This window comes from Lathamus discolor, chromosome 1 (genome assembly GCF_037157495.1).
Source record: "Lathamus discolor isolate bLatDis1 chromosome 1, bLatDis1.hap1, whole genome shotgun sequence".
NCBI classification, from domain to species: Eukaryota; Metazoa; Chordata; class Aves; order Psittaciformes; family Psittacidae; genus Lathamus; species Lathamus discolor.
Genome location: NC_088884.1, coordinates 51,488,399 through 51,511,135, shown reverse-complemented (window position 1 = coordinate 51,511,135; position 22,737 = coordinate 51,488,399). Strand labels below are relative to the sequence as shown.

Genomic DNA, 22,737 nt, shown 5'->3' with positions numbered 1-22,737 from the left:
CAAAATAAGAAACACAGATACCAGTTTTTTTCCAGTTAGGCAAAGAAGCTGATGTTGGGCAGCAAAGTGGAAGCTTCCAGACTTTGTGCTCTGCATCTATGGAGGTGTGAGGGGCAAAAGGAAAACGGGAGGATCAGCTGCCAGAAGTTAAAGCTTTGTTGGCGTCTCTCCAAAAATTTCTGTTTGTATCCAGTGTCCAGAGTGAATAGCATAATGTAGATCAGTCATCCGGGAGGATGCATATTAGCACTTCAGTCCTGCCTGAAATTAAACTACTTGCCAGACTAGGTTAATTTTAATATATGTTTTTAACTGATATTTTTGCTTAGTTATTGCTTTAGGTAAATGTACAGATCATGCATAGATGTGGTTCAAATACATTATCAGCACTGAAAGCTTAGCAAGTTGTCTCCCAAGATCTCCAGTCTTGAAAGTCTGATGATCCAGTTCTGTAGCAGCCTAAGCCAATTTAGCTGTCGGCTTCTCAGGCTTGCCTTGCTGCTTCTCTGCTCTGTGTTCAGTCTGTGAGCTTGTCTGACCTTACACTGAACCTGTTCAGATCACAAAGCTGGCAGGAAGCTATGTACTTCGCCTGAGATAGTTTCTCTATGATATAGCATGCAGAAATAGTTCAAAGCTGCTGCAAGGACGCAAGTAGAAACACATGGCCAAGCCTGAGGGGAGCCGAATTGGGGACGTAGCTGCCAGTGCTTAGGTTAGCTCAGGATGCCCAGAAGTCAAAGCTGCAGGTGATAGGTAAGATAGAATAGGGTAACATCGGGAAGAACTTAATGCCTTCAGGTGAGTATTTATTAAACTAAGGTCCACCAACAGAAATCTGGAGTTTCCCCCTTCTGCTGGAGAAAAGTGTGAAAACGGTGGTGGCTCCAGAGATATCCTCCTAACTTCATTGTAGAATCTGTGGCAATAGATGGTATAGTTTGATGCTGAGCGTGCTTTTCCTTTCTTGGATACCTTTACTGAAAAACTGCCTTTATTGAAAAACAATTCCTACTGTTTCAGAAATTACTTCCCATATTTTCCATGTCTCTGGATGTGTAGCCCTTTTGTCTCTGTGGTGGTAACCAGCCCCTTTAAGAGAGTATTTGATATTTCATTTTCTGGCAGGTTTGAGATTAGAACCAAACTAAAAGTAAATAAATAAAAAAAAGGAAATGTGCAGTTAAAATAGTAACGCTGTGAAAACAGTAACACTACAGGTATTAGAAGATGTTTTAGGAAATTCTGAATTATATTTGAATACCTGACCCTTCTTTTTTAACATTACTTGCTGCAGGATTTGAACAAGCGCTTGTCCCTGCCTGCTGACATCAGGATACCAGATGGCTATCTTGAAAAGTTGCAGATTAACAGCCCGCCATTTGATCAGCCAATGAGTCGACGTTCTCGTAGAGCATCACTAGTAAGTACATGCATCTGCCTTGCTAAACCAGACTCTTGGGTCTTCAGGTTCCATTTGACGTGCATGTCTGTATACCATAGGTGTGATTCAGCTTGGCTTTTACGTCCTCAACTTCACCAGCGTGCACCCACCAAAATCTGTTGCAGAATGTCACACTTTCTTTCATTTTTCCTCTTCAAACTAAGCCCAGTCATTTCTTTGTGAAGACCCATTGAAATTGGTGGCTAAACTCAGCTCCCACAGCATATACTTAAATTCTTTTGCTTTTTAGAGCAGGGATGATCTGTTTGAGCAAATAGGCCATGTAGTCTTAGATCAAGGCCAGGGTTCTTATGTGATATAGTAGGAATGCCCTAAAGCAGTATAATATAAAGACAGATCATCCTCACTGTTTTTTTCGTATTTGATAACAAATTTTGTCTCTCAAAATTGCTATTGAGATGATGGGGGTTTTGTTTGTTTGTTCATTTGTTTTAAAGCGTATGTGAATTCCTGAGAGAATGAATGAATGAATTCGCATACACCTTTTTGGATGATTTTGTTATTTTTCAAAAATAAGGCTTTTCCTTGGAGGTTGCAGAATGATGGTTCCTACACTGTAATTAGAGTAAAAATGCTAGGAATCTTTGATTCTCATATAAAATATACACATCCCTGAAATAGTTAAAAAAAAAAAACCATTATTGTCTTATTTTACCAAAATTGCTGTGTTTTAATCATAACTTGATCTATCAGCTTTCTTAATATTAATTGTGGTCTTAAAGAGTTGCAAGACCATTACTGATTTTCTGAGCAAATTCATAGTTCAGAAATTCTATACAGAGAAAAACTGTATAGGTTTATGTAATCCACATTGTTCTTTGTTTTCTTGATTTAATGGCTTATTTGCTGAAAAATAATTATGAGGGTACTTGCAGTGAATTAGTTTTAACAACTGTGAATTATCTTTATTGTATTGTGAATTACTATTGTCTGTAACAAAGTGATGGTTGAATTTTATCATGTATTTTTCCGCTGAAAAAATAGAATTTAGTGCGCTAGACTGAAGCTCTTAATCTGCATGTCGCCTTCTACAAGAACATTATTAAAAGAAGAAAAGATAGGATCAAAGCACTGGAAGTAATAATAATGTAGCAAGCTTAAATATTTGTGCCAGAATTTTGTAGCTCCTTAACCACTTAGTTGCTGTTGCGGCACTGAACTGGGGAATAGACTTCCCAAAACATTCTCTTTTCGGATGCTGGTGAAGTACCATTTCAGTACTTGGGGGCTGGGGAATTTTCCTGTATAGCTAAATCCCCTTACTCATTTAATATTGACCCCTGAGAGCAGTTCAAGTTCTGTCCTCTTTACCTTCTACAAGACAGATAGAAAAACAGTGCCCTCTAATGAGTATGGTGTGTGTATGGAATCAACTTCCTGTCACAAGGTTTTTCAGTTTGCCTTTACAAAATGCTTTCAGGGCTTAGAGGTCCAAAATGAAACCCGCCAGCAGTGCTGTGGTACGCAGGCATGTGTTTGCTGCTTTGTCCTTTCATGATTTCAAGCTAACTTTTAGAAGAGAGAAATTGAAGGACTCATAATCCTAAGATTGTCATTGAAAGCTTGCTACCAGACTGTTAATTACAATATATGAACACTGCACTCTGCTTCAAAGGCATGTCTCTTTCCAAGGTGTAGTACGAATCAAAGGAAAAAGGCTATAAAAAGTATCAAGTGAGGACTTGTTATACTTCAGGCTTGGTGTTATTCTTTGAAATACAAGGGAAAAATTAGCTTTTATAGTGTTTTGTGTATACATGTACAATATTGCATGCACAGTAGCATAGGTGTAACTCATGCGCCAGCCATTAGAAATGAGAGACTGTAAATACGGTGCATCAGTGTTTTTGTGTAAGTCGAGGCAGACAGATGTGTATTGTAGGAAAAAAAATAAATAGTTCAGAAATTATTTTGGGGAAAAAAAATCTATGTTAGTTTGAGGAATGTAAAAATTAGTTTTTTCTTCTGAGTGGTAGGCAACCAAAATGTGATTAAAAAAATTAACATATTGAAAGATAGCTCTTGGAGAATATCTGTCCTTTGTATGTAGGAAATACTGTATCATTTTATTGTCTAAAGAAGATCCTGAATTTATTAGTCTTAATGAAAAATATTGAGGTGTCTTAGAAATCAGACTTTTAAGTTGTATTCCAGACTGTCTGGCAGTAATAAGGCTAGTGGCTACGAGTTCTCCTTTAGTTTCTCCTGTAAACTAAGCAACCTATCTTTTTAATTCTAATACCATATAATACTTACTCCAAGATACTTGAGTAGGTCAAAATACACTTTGGAAACATTTGCTTTACTAACATTGTACCTGTATCAGTGGTACATTTAAAGTCTCACTGGAGTTATAAGGATTGCCGGATATCAACTCTGCTTGTATTTTGGGATAAACAGCATAGCGTCAACCAGGTCCTAAATATGCTTGTGCTTAAGTATCTTTATGCAGTTGTGGGGTTTTTTTATTTCAGTTCTAACACTAATTTAATAAAACAGGTTTACTCTTAATTCTATGTTAACATAATTATGTTCCCATTTTTTACCTTAGATATGTCAGATATGTTTAAAGGCAAGATCTTAAACATACTTCAGATATATTTTCATGCATGTGTTCTGAAAATTAAGTATTAATCCAACTTTTATTAGTATACCTTCATATTGTTGTCAAATCTTAATGCAGTCAGCAGTGTTTGTGTTACACTGTGTTACCCTGAAATAACATAAAACTTTAATATCCATCAGATTTTTAGGAAAAAATCAAGATAATTCTGACTGGTGGACATAGGTGCCAAAGTCAGTTCGGGGTCAAAGTATCATTCCTTAGACAGAAATAGCAAGTGAAGAGCTGTGTTTGGAAGTGGAAGGAGGAGGTGGTGCTGGAGAGAAAACTTTTTGTCTTAGTATATGTTTAATTGTCAGTAAATCAAAACCCAGTGAATTGCACTGATTTTGAGTTTTGATGGGGCACAGGCTATAAGGCTTTCTAAATTGGTTTAAAATTTTGTGGTTTACATGTCTACTTTCAGCATTCTTTACACTGTAAGAACAGTACAAAGCTTTGGTGTAATTGACAGTGGTCTTTCATGAAAATAACTATAAGAGATAACCATATTAAATACGAGAGTGGATTTGAAAAGAGTAGTGATCTTCCAGTCTTCAGGAAAAGGTGTTACATAGACAAGTAAACCCTCCCGGCTCGCATTGCAGAGCTAAGCTGGTGACGAAAAAAGAGAAGGTGAATAGATCCAAGTAAAATACACGATGACATGAAGTTATGAGCCACTAAATGTAAATTGTTGACAAAGCTCAAGCATGTGAAGGAATAATGTTAAGGGACTTTATTGGCAGAATTTTAGGCTGAAAAGCAGTGGGAAGTCAGAATGGGAGAAGGAAACCTTGATCTGAGATCTTGAACATAGCAAATAAGTTATTTTCAAAGAAGCAGCAGCACATGGTTATGCTGAGCAAAAGAAAGGATGGAAGAGTTGAGATGACCTCATTCATAGTAATCAGATCAGAATAGTAGAGAAGACCTAAGTAAGAGGCAGGCTAATGTGGGCTTTTGGGCCACTTGTAACTCGGTTCATAATCCTCCTAGGATACACAGTAGACTGGGCAACAGGCTGAGTGTTAGGCCTGGGTGCTGGGACATATTTATATCATGATATGCTACATTGTTTTTAAAACGGAATTATGTGGTGCTTGATCAGGTACTATAAGGTATTTTTCTGAAACAAAGTTTAGCTTGCTGATTAAATTATATATAAAGTGTTCCGGTTTAGTGACCAATTTTCAATTTCTTTTCGTTGCAGTCAGAAATTGGATTTGGAAAAATGGAAACCTATATCAAGTTAGAAAAGCTTGGAGAGGTATGTATAGCTTTTGAAATTATTAGTGCTTTGGTGACAATGTCTTATGTAAAATTCTACATAAATGTTAGTGGAAAATCTCTGAATCCCTCAAAATATTCACTGAATTTATCTTTTCAGCTAACCAGATATAGTCCACATGTGTAACAGTGTCGCAGCCACACAAATGTTTTATGCATATAAAATAAGGAAAATTAGTCATAATTATTCTGTCAGTAATAGAACTAGATAAGCCTGGTGTCCTCCTGCCTTACAGGGGAAGTTTAGATTGGATATAAGGAAGAAATTCTTTCCTGTTAGGGTGGTGAGGTACTGGAATAGGTTGCCCAGGGAGGTTGTGAATGCTCCATCCCTGGCAGTGTTCAAGGCCAGGTTGGATAAAGCCCTGGGTGGTATGGTTTAGTGTGAGATGTCCCTGCCCATGGCAGGGGGATTGGAACTAAATGATCTTGAGGTCCTTTCCAATCCTAACTATTCTATGATTCTATGTCAAGAAACATTCATGCTGGACAAGAAGCCAACAGTTGCAGAGTGCAGGCAGTAGCTATGCATGTTCTCTTAGAGAAGCCAGTATATACCTGAGCTGGGCAACCAGCTGGATGCTGCAAGGTGAAGTATGTAACACTGAGCTTGCCTGTCCTGGGAGGGCAGCGGTACAGCTTTCTACCTCCACTCAGCCTCTGACTTCCAGAGAAACAGTGGAATTCAGGAGGAGGCCAGGTGTCAGTTCTGTCCAATTTGATTGAAGTTGCCCAGTGGGATCAAAAATTAATAAGGAGCACAGGAGCATTGGGACGCACTGAAAACTGCAGAAGAAAGCAGGGCTGGTCAGCATCTTTGTTGTGAATATTGCTGCTAATCCTCCATTTGAAATATTTTCATTTCCAAAAACATTTATTTTTTATTTTGTCTCCAGTACTTGTTAGGTGGATCACTATACATGACATAACATTGCATATCTTTGGAGAAGTGTTAATCTAGTAGGTTTCAAGTCATAGTCATGGGTGTACATATCTCAGTTGTTTACAAAGTGTGGTGGACAACACCAGGTATGTAGAGTCATAGGATCATTTACATTGGAAAGGATCTTTAAGACCATTGAGTCCAACTGTTAACCCAGCACTGCCAAGCCTACCAGTAAACCATGTCCCTGAGTGCCACATTTACATGTCTTTTAAATATCTGCAGGGATTTCTGCCCACTTACTTGGGCAGCCTGTTCCAATGCTTGACAGTCCTTTCAGTGAAGACATTTTTCCTCATATACAATCTAAACCTCCCCTGGCCCAGCTTGTAGTCATTACCTCTTGTCCTATCAGTTGTTACTTGGAAGAAGAGATGAGCCACTTCGTTGCTCCATCCTCCCCTCAGGTACTTGTGGAGGGTAATAAGGTCTCCCCTGCACCTTCTCCAGGTTAAACAACTCCGGTTCCCTCAGCTGCGCCTCGCAGGACTTGTGCTCTAGACCCTTCACCAGCTTTGTTGCTCTTCTTTGGACATGCTGCAGCACCTCAGTGACTTTCTTGTGGAGAGGCAAAAAGCTTGAACACATTATTGGAGACATAGCCTCACCAGTGCCAAGTACAGGGGGACAATCACTGCCCTAGTCCTGCTGGCCACACTATCTCTGATAAAAGCCAGGATATTCTTGGCCTTCTTGGCTACCTGAGCACAAGCTGGCTGATGTTCAGCTGCCTGTTGACCAAAACCCTAGGTCCTTTTCCACCAGGCAGCTTTCCAGCCACTCATCCCCATGCCTTTGGTGTTGCATTGGATTTGTTGTGACCCAAGTGCAGGGCCTGGCACTTTGCATTGTTGAACCTTGTACAATTGGCCACAGCCCATAAATGCAGCCTGTCCAGATCCCTCCGTAGAGCCTTACAGTACTGTACTGTAACCTAGGGCAGTTTCTGTAATTTTATTGTGTCCTCTTTCATTTGCTGGGATTAGTTGTACCTACTTGCTGTTTTGTCAGAATTCCTTGCCCTTATGTAACAAGTCCTGAGAATTTGGATCTCTTCCTGTCCAAACAAACAAAACAAAACAAAAAAAAAAAGGGCAAAAAAAACCAAACCCAAAAAAAAAAAAAAAAAAAAACTTGAGAAAGAGAACCTTCATAATATTCACTGTTCATGATGTCAAGAAGCTACCAAAGCAAGTTACTTGTTTTCATAAAAGTAATGGAAGAGTATGGAGCCTTTGGAAACGTAATGGTAGTGTAGTTTAAAGATACCTGAGCTAGTTTTAATCAAATAGAAACTTTCAAGAGGGTAAATGATCCCAGCAGTGAACTTAGTGAATTTAATGCTACCTGATCTGGCTTCTTTGGCAGCTGTATGGTGTATAGCTTTCCATGTCATTTTCAGACTTGTTAAGCATATACATCCTGTGTGTCTTTTGTGTGTTCAGACCTGAACTTAATATAAATAATTAAAATAATTCTGTACTTTTACATGTGTCTAAGGAAGACAATGTAACAAAAACTATTTATATCCAAAATTTAACCTACTAGAACCTCAAGCAGAAGTTTATATTTTGTTTATTAACTGATCTTTAAATGAAGGAACAACATGTAAAAGTAGCCTTCTTTTTACATTTTGAAGGGTACTTATGCAACAGTTTATAAGGGGAGAAGTAAATTGACAGAGAACCTGGTAGCTCTGAAAGAAATCCGCCTGGAACATGAAGAGGGAGCACCATGTACAGCTATAAGAGAAGGTGATAACTTTGGTTTTATTTATTAGAATTTCAAATTCTTCTGGATTTTTTTTTTTTTTTTTTTTTTTTTACCAAAGTTCTGTTAGTACTTGGAAATACATAGGCTACATGGGAGATTAATGAAATTGGTATTGGTTTTTATGAGGAAAATTTTAGTCTAGATTTACGAAGATTTAGTGTTTCAGATTTATTTACAGGGGGTGGATGTGTTCTCAAATGGATGATTTTGTACTGAATTAGACTATTGTTAATGAGTAACTTTCAGGGATTCAGAATTCATTTTACCAAATGGCTACTGCTCTTTGAAATGTATAATGTAAGAAATATTTATGCTTTGTTACTCAAATGTCTGGTGTTTTGATTAAATACCTTTCTTATTAATTAAATCTGTGAGTATTATGTTCTTAAAAAGTGGCTTTTTAATTATTAAAAAATATGAATAGCTTATATATATGAACTTACTCGAAATGCATTTACTGCTTGTGTTTTGCATTTGTTTATACTTACAATTCTCTTTTGCAGTGTCATTATTAAAAGATCTGAAGCATGCAAATATTGTTACATTACATGATATTGTCCACACAGACAAGTCTTTGACTCTTGTTTTTGAATATCTGGTAAGTGCTTACACAACTAGCGAGCTTTACATTCAATTTATTGTTCCTAAGTAACACAGACATAACAAAGTAAGAGCATAATAAGAGGGATGAAGAAAAACTCTTTACTTCCCATGTAATGTGAGAATATAGCAATTTCATAACATACTGTGCCACACACAACATGGAGAAGAAGGCAATAATAAATGATGTTGCCTGAGATGATGCAGGTTGCTGGAAAGCATATGGTATTTGTATACATTTATGTATATATTTGAAAAGCCAGAGTTTTCTGCATGTTGAGGCTTTTTGGATTTTTTTACCATTGAACATTTTTTACAGAAAATTCAGTTTTCTGATGAATTATTTCAGCTCTAACAATGAATAATACTTATATAATCTGCTGTCCATTATTTTATTGACTAGTGATGATGGTGTTTTGACAGGACAAGGATCTGAAGCAGTACATGGATGACTGTGGTAACATCATGAGTATGCACAATGTAAAGGTGAGTTGGTTGAGCAGCAGTGACTGTCTTCCAGCTTTCTGTTCTAAGAATTTCAGAGAACTTAATAATCAGGAGCTATATGGTTTAGGGCTTTTTAAAAAAGAAAAAAGAAATGTAAATTCCTTTTTGACCTTTGGCTCTGTCTTAACTACATTTGACATCAAATGGAGTCTTTCTTTTTGCTTTTGATGGCTGAAAACAGGAGATCATATAACTTTATATGTTTTCATTCTCTCTGAAGTTATATATTTAAAATTAGAAATTTCCTAAAGAATAATAAATTCTTAACTCTTTTGACTTCTTTTTGTCCTTCCATTATTTTATACTCATTTATTAAGTTAAGGCTGTAGTTTGGTATATTCTCAGATAAAACTTACATATGCACACTGTGGAAAATCTAGCCTCAATTGTGAATGTGGGTTTGGATGTCATTGCCTACCACACAAGTAAGAAATTGAAAATACATATTTAAGAATGAGTAATGCTCATCTTTCTATTGATAATTAAATGGTAATTATTTTCTTTAAGGTTTGTGTGTTCCTGTTAACTGTGGCTGTGTCCAGGTCAAATGACTCAGTTGCCAGTCTAGCCTGATGAAATTAACTCATGTTCAAGTGTTACTTGTCTCCTAACTAGCAGGTTTTGATTTAGAAAACTGGAATAACTCTTTGTGTTCTTTAATACTTAAGGCTTTATAAACAAGATTCCAAATAGGAGAACAATACTATATTGAAATGAATGAAGTTGCCCAAGAAGGCTGGGTTACTGATAGCACCCTGCTGTGTTGCAGCCTGTGCTGTACTGTACCTTCATTAAGCCATATATAATTCATATAAGGATGTTATTTGTATAGCAGATATGTTTGAGAAATTCTTACATGCCTCTTTAAGAAAATAACCGGTGGTCCTAACCAAAAAACCACATCAGTCTGTATGCATGATAGGAAAACTACATTTATTCTTATACAGTAGCACGTGGCACAAGCAGGGTTGACAGTACAGTATACTGAACATGTGGGCTTTGTGTACATTCCAGTACACTTGTCATCCTTGGTTTTGGCTTAGGTGCATGTTGAGAAATCTGTTTGTAGTTGAATTACAGATGGAATTCCGTCTACATGCTGGTTACTATTTGCTTAGCTTTTCCATTTATTCTGTTGTTGCGTTACAGTACATATCTTTAGGAAAAGACATCTGCCCTTAACCTACTCTGTTTCTTCCTTTGAAAGTGTGTAAGGGGAAATTCTTTAGTTTCTATCTACTTCAGATAGACCACAAAAAAGCATAATTATGCTTGTGTTTTTAATTAACTGCAAGTTAATAAGTGGGGCTTTAAGCTTAAAAAAGTAAAGAAAAGCTAAAGTGGGATGCTGACTCCTCTAATAAGTGCAGTTAGAGAACAAGCAGGATTTGTTTGTGGTAATATGAGCTAAGCAGAGGAACTGTTTTTTCCTTGTTTGCCTATGGTTTAAGCTATGACCTAGGAGCATATTTGTACGGTCAGTACCTTTGGCACTGGGAAACCAAAACAGCTGCTTAACCGTGGTAGCTGTAGGTGCTTACGTTAAAATAACTGGGAGAGTTGGGTCATTCTTTACATTTGAGAGACCTTCCTGTCATCACTCTCCTCACGCTCCTCAGCCAACTGTAGGTTTTTAGTTTTAGCAAAATGAAGATGTATAATATAAAAATGTGCGTGATCTGTTTCAAACAAAATTTTGAGCTAATACATGTCGTCCTGTGCATTTCCAAAAGGATCCCTGCCAACTGTGGTGAATATCCACAGTTTGTGTGGAATGATCTGTTTTGCCTTCTTGACTAAGCCTTGCAGTCCCAGTGTACACTAGAAATGGCTATCAATTTCCACAGGAGTGTGGTTAATATCACTTGGGACTGACTACCCCTGCAACAGCATGGACATGAGTAGACAGAAAAACACTTGTTGCTTCCTATCCTGCTCTTCAAAAAAGAAAACAGGAAGAAAAATATCAATGCCAATTCCTTTTTTCTAGAACAGATAAATTCCACTTAAGCATACTGAAAGCAGAGGCATGTAACTGCACCTGCTGTGTATTTGTCCAGTTTACAAAAAAGAATTTGGTGGTGCCACCTGGCACAAAAATAAACTGATGTGTTAGAAAATGGTCATATAAAAATATTTTGGTGTTTCTCCTTGAAAGTTCTGCTACATGCTGAATTTGTCACATTGGGAAACATTGCTTTCTGTAATGCTCTTCATTTTTTTTATTGTACATTCGATCACCTATACTGGCTGAGGACTGTTGTATGGTAAATGCCAGCAATGGCTACCCAGAAGTCCCATTTTCAAGATCAGACCTTTTATACATACATAAATTGCAAAACAGTAGTTCTTAATGCAGTGATACAGTAACTTGCTTGACTGCCCTCTGCTAAACCTTTCTTCTTCCCTTACTACTTTTATGTCTATGTATGTGCAGCCTTAATATGCATGACTGAAGTTGTTTGCTTTGCTTGCTGTTCCAAAGGACTAAAATAAACCTGTGTGTGTCAAGGTGAGGGGATGAATTTAAATGCCAGAGGCAGTTGGGCTGCTTTAGTAATCCTCATTTCTCATTTCTCCATGTTTCATGAGCTTGTGAATCCCAGCACAGTGCCCAAATGGGCTGTTACAGTCACGTAATCTGTACATTAACATTTTTAGTCCCATTTATATAAATGTTCTCTTTTGTAGCTATTTTTATACCAGATTCTTCGTGGTTTGGCGTACTGTCATAGAAGAAAGGTATTACATCGAGATCTGAAGCCACAAAATCTGCTCATTAATGAGAAAGGAGAACTGAAACTTGCGGACTTTGGTATGGCTTGAAAATATTCTGTAACAAATGTTTTCCTTCATTTAGCAAAAGAGAGGAATCCTTCCTTATAAAGGAAAGATGAGAACATCAGGTCTCATTTGTGCATTCTCAGATGGAAAATGAAAGTCAGCCTTTTACAGGATGTTAGTAATCAAAGTAATATGTGTATAGGCAATAATGTCACTTGAGTTGTTGTTTGAAAGTAGTCTTATGGCTTTCTTTGGAGCTGACACTTAGTCAGATCGTTAAGGTGGAGCTCAGGTTGCTTTTCCTAACACTCCACTCTGAATCAGAGTAACCATGTCAGGAAAGAGAAAGGATCTGTCCATGTGCTAAATTGTTAGGTGTTACTTCATCACTGATACACCAAGTTCATTTGGGATATCCAGTAGAGTGGGGCATTCACAGATTCCTGTTACCTTCTGTGTTAGGAAGGTCCTTTGAAAGTCGTGCTACCACTGTGGTTTTTTATCCCTTGTGCGTGAGTGAAAGTTGCTTAGATTGTATCTAACACAGTAGACCTAAATTTCATTGAAGATAAGACTGACAAACACTGTTAGGATGGAAAACCCTTGCTGATCCAACACTGATTTAGTCCGTTTTCAGCTTTTCATTGTTTTCTTATTGCCATCTGCCTTTTGCAGAAATATTTCAGAAGGGTTTTTGCAGGAGGGAGGTGTCATATTGATCTAATGTTTAGTTGTTTTAATGAAATCTATAGGATTACTGGAGGATTTTATCTGTTTACCTGTCTTCTGTGCTTAAAAATGCAGACCACGGGATTGCTGTAAATACTAAGAAGCAAATCGTAAGTTGTAGAAAGGTACTTAGTAGGGCTTTTTAATGAACATTAAGGGAAGGTATTTAGCAAGTACAATAAGGTTGATTTAGCTCATCCTGAATTCTTTGTCATGCAAGAAAAGAAAGATTTCAGCAAACTGCACATGACTTTATTTCCCTTTTATCAAGGATTGGCTAGAGCGAAGTCTGTTCCTACAAAGACCTATTCCAATGAAGTTGTCACATTATGGTACAGACCACCTGATGTTCTCCTTGGATCTTCAGAGTATTCAACTCAAATTGACATGTGGTTTGTATAGCTTTGTCTAATTTAAATTTTTAATCTCAGTCAAGATGAAAAATGTCAACTCTTTATTATTATGTAGTAGCATTCAAATGCTCATCCTTGGAACTATTGAAGGTTACAAGTGAGTTAGATTTTTAGAGAAAGGAATGGCAGCCAGGGAAGATGCTATTATTCCTCTCAGCGCTTAGAGTAAGCAGGCATTAGGCCCACAGTGTTAGGGGGGAGAAAAACAAACATGTTCTCCTAATGACATTATAATGAGATATTTTACTGTGAACTTTAATAGAATTGATAAACTTGACATCTGAAGGAAGAGGATAGAATATAGCTATGACAGGTTTTGTTTAGTCTTTGACAGTTCTTTTGTTACTACATATCTTTCAAAACAACATTTTTAACAGCAGTGTGTAGCTAACAACTAATTTAATTTGTTTTAATTGAAGAGAAATCACGGAAGTCTTCAAGAGCTGAAAGCTTCAGCTGGGAGATGGTTTCTGATTTATCTTTTCCTCTGTGCTTTTTAAAGGGGCGTTGGATGCATATTTTTTGAAATGGCATCAGGAAGGCCGCTTTTTCCTGGTTCGACTGTTGAAGATGAACTGCATTTAATTTTCAGACTTCTGGGTAAGAGTCCTTTTAGCAGTAATGTTAATGCTATATGTTTGTTCTTCTATTCACTTTTTCCATGAGAACTGTAGATCTTGAGGTATAAACAGTGATATTTTGTATTGCATTTATATTGTAATTAAGGTGAGTTACTCTTGATGAAAAATGATTGAACTCTTTTGGGGTGGTTTGGTTTTTTTTGCTTTCTTTCCTGTTTAAATGACAAGATTAAATGCTTACTTCTTGTCAAAGTTGTTACTTTACGTTTTTTTAAGTTGAATTTCTTTCTTTTTTTAAATGCAGGAACCCCATGTCAAGAAACATGGCCAGGCATTTCTTCCACTGATGAATTTAGAAACTACAACTTTCCTAAATATAAACCACAACCCCTCATCAACCATGCACCAAGGTACTTTACATTTTATTAATAGACAGGATGCATCCCAGTGGTTTGCATATTTGTGAATGTGAACACGTTTCCAAGTACAGTCTGCTACTGAATGCTGGAAAACTGTGCATCAGGTGTGTTACTGTGGGCAGATAGTAAAGCAAAGCATAATTTGATACTATGTGTTTACTTTGTCTAGTAGCATGCAGGTCCTTAATGTCCTGTAGAACTATAAACTCTGATTAATAGTGCCTGCATATTAGGCGTACTCACACAGCACTTCCTAAATAACCCCAATTCTCTTCTGTTATATAATAGGCCCATTGTTAAAATGGCAAAGTTTTCTTGAGCAGTCTGTTGAAATCATGCTAAAATCATTATGAGGAACTTGAAGAGATTGTACAGTTGTTACAAACAAACCTTATAACAAGGACTAAAACATTTTTTATCAACTTTGAAGGAAAAAATGTAACATTGTGGCCTTCTACTAAATGAATGGTGTTAAGCTTAAAAGCTTTTTTGCTGAAATAAACAATCCAGGTCAATCTAGTAAACCACAGTCCAAAGCTCACGATTTGTCTGTCACTAGTGTTTTCCAAATAGTCTTGTTCTGAAGTGTTGGTGCTTGTATGTACATTAACATGTAGAGCAGTTGATAAGGTGAAAGTATAACCATGTTTAAATTTATTTTTCAGGTTTGATGTCATGTATTGTAATGAAGTCAGTTCCTTCACAGTTTTGTTCTTGTAAATATAGTCCAATAGCTCTTTTAATTTTTTAAAATCTTTTTATTTTTAGGCTAGACACCGAAGGCATTGAATTGATAGCAAAGTTCCTTCAAGTAAGATGTTTTGTCTTTTTGCTTCCTAAAAGTGCAAGTTAAGAATGTTAATATATTATTTTAAAAATGTGTTAGAAGCTGTAGTATCTGTTAGATCTGTCTCAAAGTGGAATATGTAGCTGAGTCTGTAGGGGATGACAGATTTGGGAAGAACGTCAGTTTTGGGAAGCCTGTGTACTGTAAGAATTGAAAACCTGGTGTTTAATTTCTTTACATTTCTGTGCCCCAACCTCAAACTGATCTTACTACTTTTTGTAAAAGTAGAACCAATCCTATGTTAGTGATTCCCTGAAAAAAAACCCAGACAAATCTCTTGTGAAATACGGCGTTAAAACAGAACTTTTAAATACAAATACTAAATTCCTGTAACAATGAGAAGCAGTTACTAAGGGGTAATATTACTCTTTGATCCTGCAAAATGCATTCAGAGTGTGAAGTGGTTTTAATGTTGTAATGTGTTAAAAATGAGCCAGAAGCAAGATGGAAGGCCAGCTCTTAAGTCTTTGTATAGTTGCAGAAGTGCTGTAACTTCACAGCATTAAAAATTCCTAGTACGTGAGGTGGAGTGTAGTTACCCTGCTTTGCAGCCTATGATTTCAATTTCTACATCAGGTCTTCACGTTGTGTCAGAACAGTACTTGTAGTCCTTGCTAGGACTTTGTTCTTGCTTGTGTACAGCTTTTTAAATGTAGTTGTGCAATTGTGCATGTACACCAAGCAGGAGACGTTTGATCACAAACTGAAGACCGTGCTTAGTTGTCTAAAGTTCCATTTTATGCACACCATTGCAGTATAGTCCATCAAATTAAAAACTCTTGTGATCTCATGTAGTAGCATTTTGGTGCAATTTAGTATCAGAACACAGTGTAGACAAAAGGCTGACATCTAGTCATTGTTACATTTAGAAATAAAGAATATTTTTTACTTGCATCCATTTACAGCAGTTATTTTTACTATCTTAGCCGTCTTGGTATATGTCAATAATACCAAATTAGATAACATGTTAGAATAGAATAGAATAGTTTGAGTTGGAAGGGACTTTCAAGATTTTCATATGTGAGATAAAAGTAATGAAACCAAATTTGTTCTAGTGAGCTGGTAAGAAATATTTAGCAAGTAGAACTTTATATCTCCCTTTGCTGAAATCATTTGATTCAAGGTTTTTTGATGAAGACTAACACACTTGTTTCCTTTTATGTTAATAGTATGAATCAAAAAAGAGAATTTCAGCAGAGGAGGCCATGAAACATGCATACTTCAGAAGTCTTGGAACAAGAATACACACTTTGCCAGAAAGTAAGAGGAGACGTAAAGTAGCAGAGTCTTGTTAAGATAGTGCATTAAAGCTGAGTACATCGCTTAATGTCATCTACTAAAGAAGTCTGGTATATATTGACTTAAATATTTGGGAATTGGAAACAGTTTTTTAGTCTAAACTGTGCAATTAAGACTAGAACTTTGTTCAGTAAAGCATAGTTATGTTTGGATATAAATCAATTTCTTTTTTATATTCCAGGTGTTTCAATATTCAGTCTAAAAGAGATTCAGCTGCAAAAAGACCCTGGCTTTCGAAATTCCACTTACCCAGAGACAGGTATGGAAAGCTTAATATTTTCTCTCATCTGTAAAGGGAGTGCTGTGCCAGAGACATTTGGACCTGAAAAATACTTTCTTAAGTTGTTCTGTGTGTACAGATTTCTGTAGAGACGTGTAAGCTGAATGCACAGAAGGAGGTGAGTTTCACTAGGGATGGGCAGAGGGGCTGTTAACGTGAAGAAACATCTTTGAGTTTCAAACCATTTTCACAAAAAAACAAGCCCAGTAAGTGCGGTTAAAAGAAAGATGCTGATACTGGTTTAATCACAAAATACGTTACCTTAAAATAGAAAATACAGATGATAACTGAATATGCTGTTGTGCAAGTGCTTTGGTGTCTTACCATGGTCCTTGTTCTATTGTAGGACATGGGAAGAACAGAAGGCAGAGCATGCTTTTTTAAAGTGGGTTACGCAGAGTCAAGCCCAAGCCTATCCTATCAGTCAAGGACTCGGATCTGAAGGCAGTGCTCTCTGTTGGTGGACTTGGAATCGCAGTTTGTCTACACTGTCCTCTTCACAGTGGAGTCTTTTTATTTCCAACCTGCAGATTATGTTTTTATATTTGTTGTCACAGTGTGACAAATTTTTGTACAGTTGGTTTTAAGGTCTCCTCTGCCACTAGAGCCAGTAGGTTACAGCTGTTGATGTAACTGTAGCTGCAATTTTTGTGCAGGACTGAGAAACACAGTGCATTATTTATTGCGGAATCATTGCTGCTAAATAACTACTGTCTGTATAGTTAACACAACAGTTCCATGCCTGAAGAAGTTGCAATGGCTTTATGATATGTGAATGCATCTGTTTCTCTTCATAAAATGTTCTACTGCTGCGGGGTTTTTTTGTATTTCTTAAACTGCAGTGTTTCCTGGAATGTAAACATAGCTTTGCTTGGCTATAGGTGAACCATCTTTAATGCTCTAAGTTCATGGCACTTAATTCCTTATTTAACATTGGAAGTATATGTTGAAATAGTTGAAAACTTATAATGCATATTATGTTTTTGAAAAGCACATGGTGTGAAAGTTGATTCAAACAAGTGAACAGTAACCATTATTTGCTCTCAGATCCTACGTTAGTTACTGATAAACTAGAGCATGGAGACTGGATCATAAATTTTGTCAGGCTTACTCCAGCATAAGATATTTGCACATTGTTGTGCACATGGGGCCTGCAGAAGCAATGACTTTTTTACCTTGTTTTTAACTTAAAATTGCAAATAGTAAAACAATGATTCATATATGTTGGACCCTGGCTTACTTTTGAAGTTTAGAATTTTGTTACAGAGGAACAGGACAACTAATTACAAGAATATGGGAAATAATGGTGCACTTTTCCCACCTTGTTGCTCTCCCATTTGTGCATTATTCACTTGAAATCAACTGGAAAGATGCAAGTTTGTACTTGATAAGAACTCACTATACTACAGAGCTTTTACAATGGGAACTTAGAGAGTTTTTCAGATCTTAGATGTTATCTGTTTACCAGAGATAGTAAACATGTTACTACTATGCTTATGCATCTCAGTGAGTATCATAAGTACACCCTTGGTGATGGTTACAGTATTTTTAAGCATTTGTGTTCACCTTTATGAACCTATTTGTTTAGTGCATCTTAAAGAGACTGTAAATCTTTATTGGTATATTTTGAAATGGTCATGTAAATCTTTGGCTGGTATATCAAGAAAATAGTCATAGGTAACTTAATTTTTTCCTGACATTCACTGTAAAACGTTCAGGGGTCCTACCATTTCTGTTCAGGAAATCTTGTAGTTTATTGTTATTTAACAGTATTAAGTGAATTTTTGTATATTTCATTTTAACTTTATTTGTGAATAGTGATTGTGGCATGTTTGGGGGTGTTTTATTAATATTTCATTGAAACTGGTAAATTTGAATTGGGATTTTTTTTTATTATTATTATTATTATTATTTTCTGGAAGAGAGAAATTCATGTGTAATGGTGACTATTGGACCACTACTGCTTTTCAGCATTTGTAAACTGGTTTTACGTTAAATCTTGTAGACCTAACAAACTGCTGTTATTTCTAACTGACCGACCTGTATTAATATTGTACTTTTGAAAGTATAAATATTATGTGGAATTCTTTGGTTTTGTTTTGAAATTTATAACAACAAAGGCCCTATGTTGTTAAAAATACAGACTAAGTGAACTTGCGGTTCTTGGGCCATTGTTGGAAACGTTTAGCTAGGTCTGTGTGTTGTGGGAGTCACCAGTTTCAACTTTGGCTGCTTATTGATCCATGCAGTGCAGAGATAGTGGCAGTGAAAAGTAATGTGGCTTATCCATGACTGAGGCCATTCAGGATCTTAGCATCAGCATGGTCCACAGCCTAACCATTGGCACGTGAGTCCTGCATGTCACACGGTATCAGAAGTCTTGCCAAGGTCTAGGAGCGTGGTACATGTCTTGGATACAAGTGTGGGTCTCCCACTGATTCCAGTGGGATCGTTCTGTGTGTATCAGAGGCAGATTTGGCACTGATGAAAAACCTTTGTCCTGAAATAGTTGTTATATATTTTTTTATAGTTGCTATGGATCTGATCTAGATTTTATACTGATTAACTTTGTAGGCGTGGTGGTGTTGAAAGAAGACGTATCAGAAAAACCTCTTTTTTTACAGAAGTAGCGAAGATACAGACTAAATGTTCACTGTGGATAAATGTGAGGTTTAGCATTTCTAGAACAGTAATATTTTATAGGTCATAAAAGAATAAGTAATAATGTGACACTAATGAGTAAAGGACTTAAAGGTTTAACTGGTCAAATGAAGTGCATTAATATATTTAGAAAGGGATCAGCTGCAGCTGACAGAAGGATGTTTCCATATGAACTTGGCATCCATGGTCAAGCCAGTTTCTTTTGGTTTGTTTAATTGTCTATAATTGAAATTCCTGCATCAGCAGAGACAGTTCTGTGACAGCTGCCTGTTTGGGGCGATAGTCAGTGAGTCTGAAATTGCTGGGCATTTCTCTTGACATCCTTCTCATGCGATTCAGTGTTCTGCCTCCTGTCTGACAGCATCAGGCGCTGCACACTTGGTGTCACTGTCCCCAGGAACTGTAGGGAGTGTTGGCCTTTTGGAGAAGACCTCAACCGTGACAAAACCAAGCAGATAGTGGCTGAAAATGAATGACTTCCGAGATTTGGTATGACAACCTTTGCTTGAAGATGAGTGACCGGTTAATGAGATGGCCTGCAAGTTGTTGCTGATTTTGAGTAGATATTTGTCTAAGATACCTGGTGTATTCCTTCTACCCCGGGGTTGGAATGCCAAGGTGCATGGATAGGTTTGTGTAGGAACAAGGTGGGCTTGAAGACAGGAAGGAGGCAGGTGGTGATGAGGTTGCAGGGGAGAGAGGGTGGACAGGGCAGAGTGGGAGATGGAAGGGGCAAATCAGCTGCTCAGCAGTGCTCTAGTGGAACATGCATCTCAACACAGTGGTGTTATTTTTGTGCTGCTTTAACCACAGCATTAAGTAGCCGGAGTGTATCCCTGAATTGGGCAATAAAAGTTAAAATAAACAGTTGTTGAAGAACCAACATACTTTGTATTTGCAAATCATTTGAAAACACTGCAAGGTAGCGTTCTTTGGGCTGCTTGCCTGTTGTTTGTGTATGGGTTTTTCAGTGTAATAAAGGTACATTGTTCCTGTTTCGCAATGTTAAGATGGAATTAAGGTTAAGAACACATTCAGTTGTTGAGGACAAAATGTATGAAAGGTATGTTGTAAACATCGCCAAGCCAAGTATTATAAAGCCAGGAAATACCCAGAATTAAGGTCAGACTTGAATGAAATCCAAATGAGGGTATGGAAATGCACAGCTATAGCACATAGAGACACTGAAGAAATACTGGGATTTTCCTTGTCTGTGAGAATGTGTGGTCACAGACATGTGGTCATTTGGTCTGGTCACTAACAGGCAGAGCTGAAATAATTCATGCACCTCCTTGCCACATTTCAGTACCTTTTTCCCCTCAGTAAAGTTTGGCTTTGAAACAAATGCAACTTTTCTGTGAAATTTCTTAAGTCTGGGGGGGAACTTGAGCACTGCCTTTCTGCAGATTGTTTGTGTTTGTCATTTTAGAGGCACGGGTTTTAGAGATTAAATGCTACTGTTTGGCTTGTATGGGGGTCAGCAGCATCCAAGTATCTCACCAACATCCATGTCGGACCAATTTAAGAGATAACAGGTATAGCTAATAAAACCCAAAGGAAGCACTGTGCAAGTGTTGAGCTAATTACTAAATGGTAAAGTAAGCTCTGGCTGTACAGTTTGGATGATTTTAAAAAGTATAAAAGCCCGGTAGATACATGGGCTTTGTAATTCGTACCATGCAGCCTTTTCATCTGTGGGGTTCAGCTGCACAGAAATCGCACTCTTGTTCTAGGCCACAGTGGAAATTTGTGTTGTCAGAACTAGGATTAGAGTTTAGCTGTTCTAGATCTATTTGTCTTAATCTTTTGTGTGTGATTCTCAGTGGGCTCTACTGTGCCTCTCTTGTTTAGTGAAAGAAAAAGATTGATGTCAGTGGAAAAACGTGTACATTACAATTTTCCACTTTTCATGTTTCCTAAAATCCCTCAACTCATTTAAGTTCTGTCATTTTTGAGCCAGCTTAAATTGTGAGTGCACACATATGCACATACTGTTGTAAAATAACTGCTTAATTTATTGTCCTGGCCGCATCCTCCAAAATCACTTAAGAAGTGGGCCTGCCTGAGCAGATGGCTTTTATGGTCCTCCTAATGAAATATGAGTCTCGTTCAGCTCAGATGCCGTATGCTGAAACACATTTTTCCCTAGAGAGCTATGAAGTTCCTTCATTTGTTGCAGTGGGATCTTCCTGCTGATGGAATTGCCATCACTGCAGACTGCAAACTGAGAATGCTCTTCCCTGTCCCTGCTCCAACACGCTCTTGTGGAGCGCCAGTGCTGCCTGCTCCTTCCCTTTCACACCCCAGGCTTCTTTTTCCAAGACTTTGTTTTACCCCCATTCCGTGTCCCTTTCTTTGCTTTGCAAGAGGAGGCAGCTGGCCTGGAGCCATGTTGGGAATCATTAAGGTTACTTTTACTCATTTGCACTTCTTCAGAGTGAGCACCAACTGATGGCAATCTTTCTAGAAAAGTAACACAACATATCCTGTCGTGCTCTCCTCAAGGACGCTTTTCTACAGCTACCCCGCTGTGCCCAAGGCAGGCTGTGATGCTCACTGCTCCAGAGTGCTTGCCTGAGGTTTGTTCTCCTTTATTCATTGAAATAAATTTACACTCCTCCTGACTAATGCTGTCAGTCTCTTTGCCCTTAAGAAACAGGTTTGTACTACACCTGTGCAGGCAGAGTGCTCACATGTTAATCAGGAAGAGCAGTTAGAGTTTGGGGCTAAAATGGATTTCAATAGTTGTCATTTTTTAACAGCTTCGCAGAGGTGTGCTTAAACCTGCATGACCCATGTTTGTTTATCCTACAGGATATAGAGACAGTCTCAAGATCAGAAGGGAGCAGCAATTCCCTTATGTAAAAGAATACTCATAGTTGCTGTGCCTTTTCTGAACACATCTGGTGGTTGTGATGGCTTCTGAAGATGCTTCCTGTAGGCACAACATCACACAGCCTCTTAATGCAGCCTTGCTCTGTAAAAATGAAACGCCACGGTCTGTTATAAAGGACCATCTCCCCTTTAAACAGTTACCATGTGGTTCATTATTTCTTTGGTAGGTACCTCCAGATCGGTAAGTGCCTGTCTGAGGAGGCAAGTTTTACTCAGACAACCCAAACTGTTCATGTAACGGACACGTGTCAGGTCTTTCCTTTTCTGACGTTTGTTACCACCCGTCACTGGTTTCCCCACCTTGAAAGTTTTCTTTAGAACTGGAGCCTCTTACCTGTGCCAGGGCAGAAGGTGTGCGAGACCTCTTGGCAAAGCTGCCCAGTAGCTGCTGTGACCCTGTGGGTGGATACTTGCTTTTCTGAAAAAGCAATGTAAAGATAAGGCAGAAATAGCCTGATCGTGCACCCAGCCTGTATAGAAAACATTCTGTGTATTGCTGAAGCATGCAGAAAGTGTAAACCTGTCAAAAAATCCCTCAAGTATCATCAAACTGCAATACTACCAAGAAGAGAGAGTAACTCCTGTTTTGTTCCCCAGGACTGCTGGCTGGAGCTCTCCAGGCCACAGAAATACCAACGCTTTCTCAGTA

The 22,737-nt window shown here is 37.7% G+C and overlaps 1 protein-coding gene across 2 annotated transcripts in view; it reads left to right on the top strand.

Annotated features, from left to right (window-relative positions):
• Nucleotides 1–20,076, top strand: part of CDK17 (cyclin dependent kinase 17) — a 92,339-nt gene extending 72,263 nt beyond the window's left edge. For both annotated transcript variants that reach the window (XM_065670858.1, XM_065670869.1), the window contains 13 exons: nt 1,298–1,423; nt 5,281–5,337; nt 7,940–8,054; nt 8,577–8,671; nt 9,097–9,159; nt 11,872–11,995; nt 12,965–13,085; nt 13,609–13,706; nt 13,992–14,097; nt 14,875–14,917; nt 16,123–16,213; nt 16,434–16,511; nt 16,879–20,076. In XM_065670858.1, the coding sequence (XP_065526930.1) occupies nt 1,298–1,423; nt 5,281–5,337; nt 7,940–8,054; nt 8,577–8,671; nt 9,097–9,159; nt 11,872–11,995; nt 12,965–13,085; nt 13,609–13,706; nt 13,992–14,097; nt 14,875–14,917; nt 16,123–16,213; nt 16,434–16,511; nt 16,879–16,916 (1,155 nt within the window). In that variant the 3' untranslated portion in view covers nt 16,917–20,076. The remainder of the gene's footprint in view (nt 1–1,297; nt 1,424–5,280; nt 5,338–7,939; nt 8,055–8,576; nt 8,672–9,096; nt 9,160–11,871; nt 11,996–12,964; nt 13,086–13,608; nt 13,707–13,991; nt 14,098–14,874; nt 14,918–16,122; nt 16,214–16,433; nt 16,512–16,878) is intronic.
• The last annotated feature ends 2,661 nt before the right edge of the window (nt 20,077–22,737 follow it).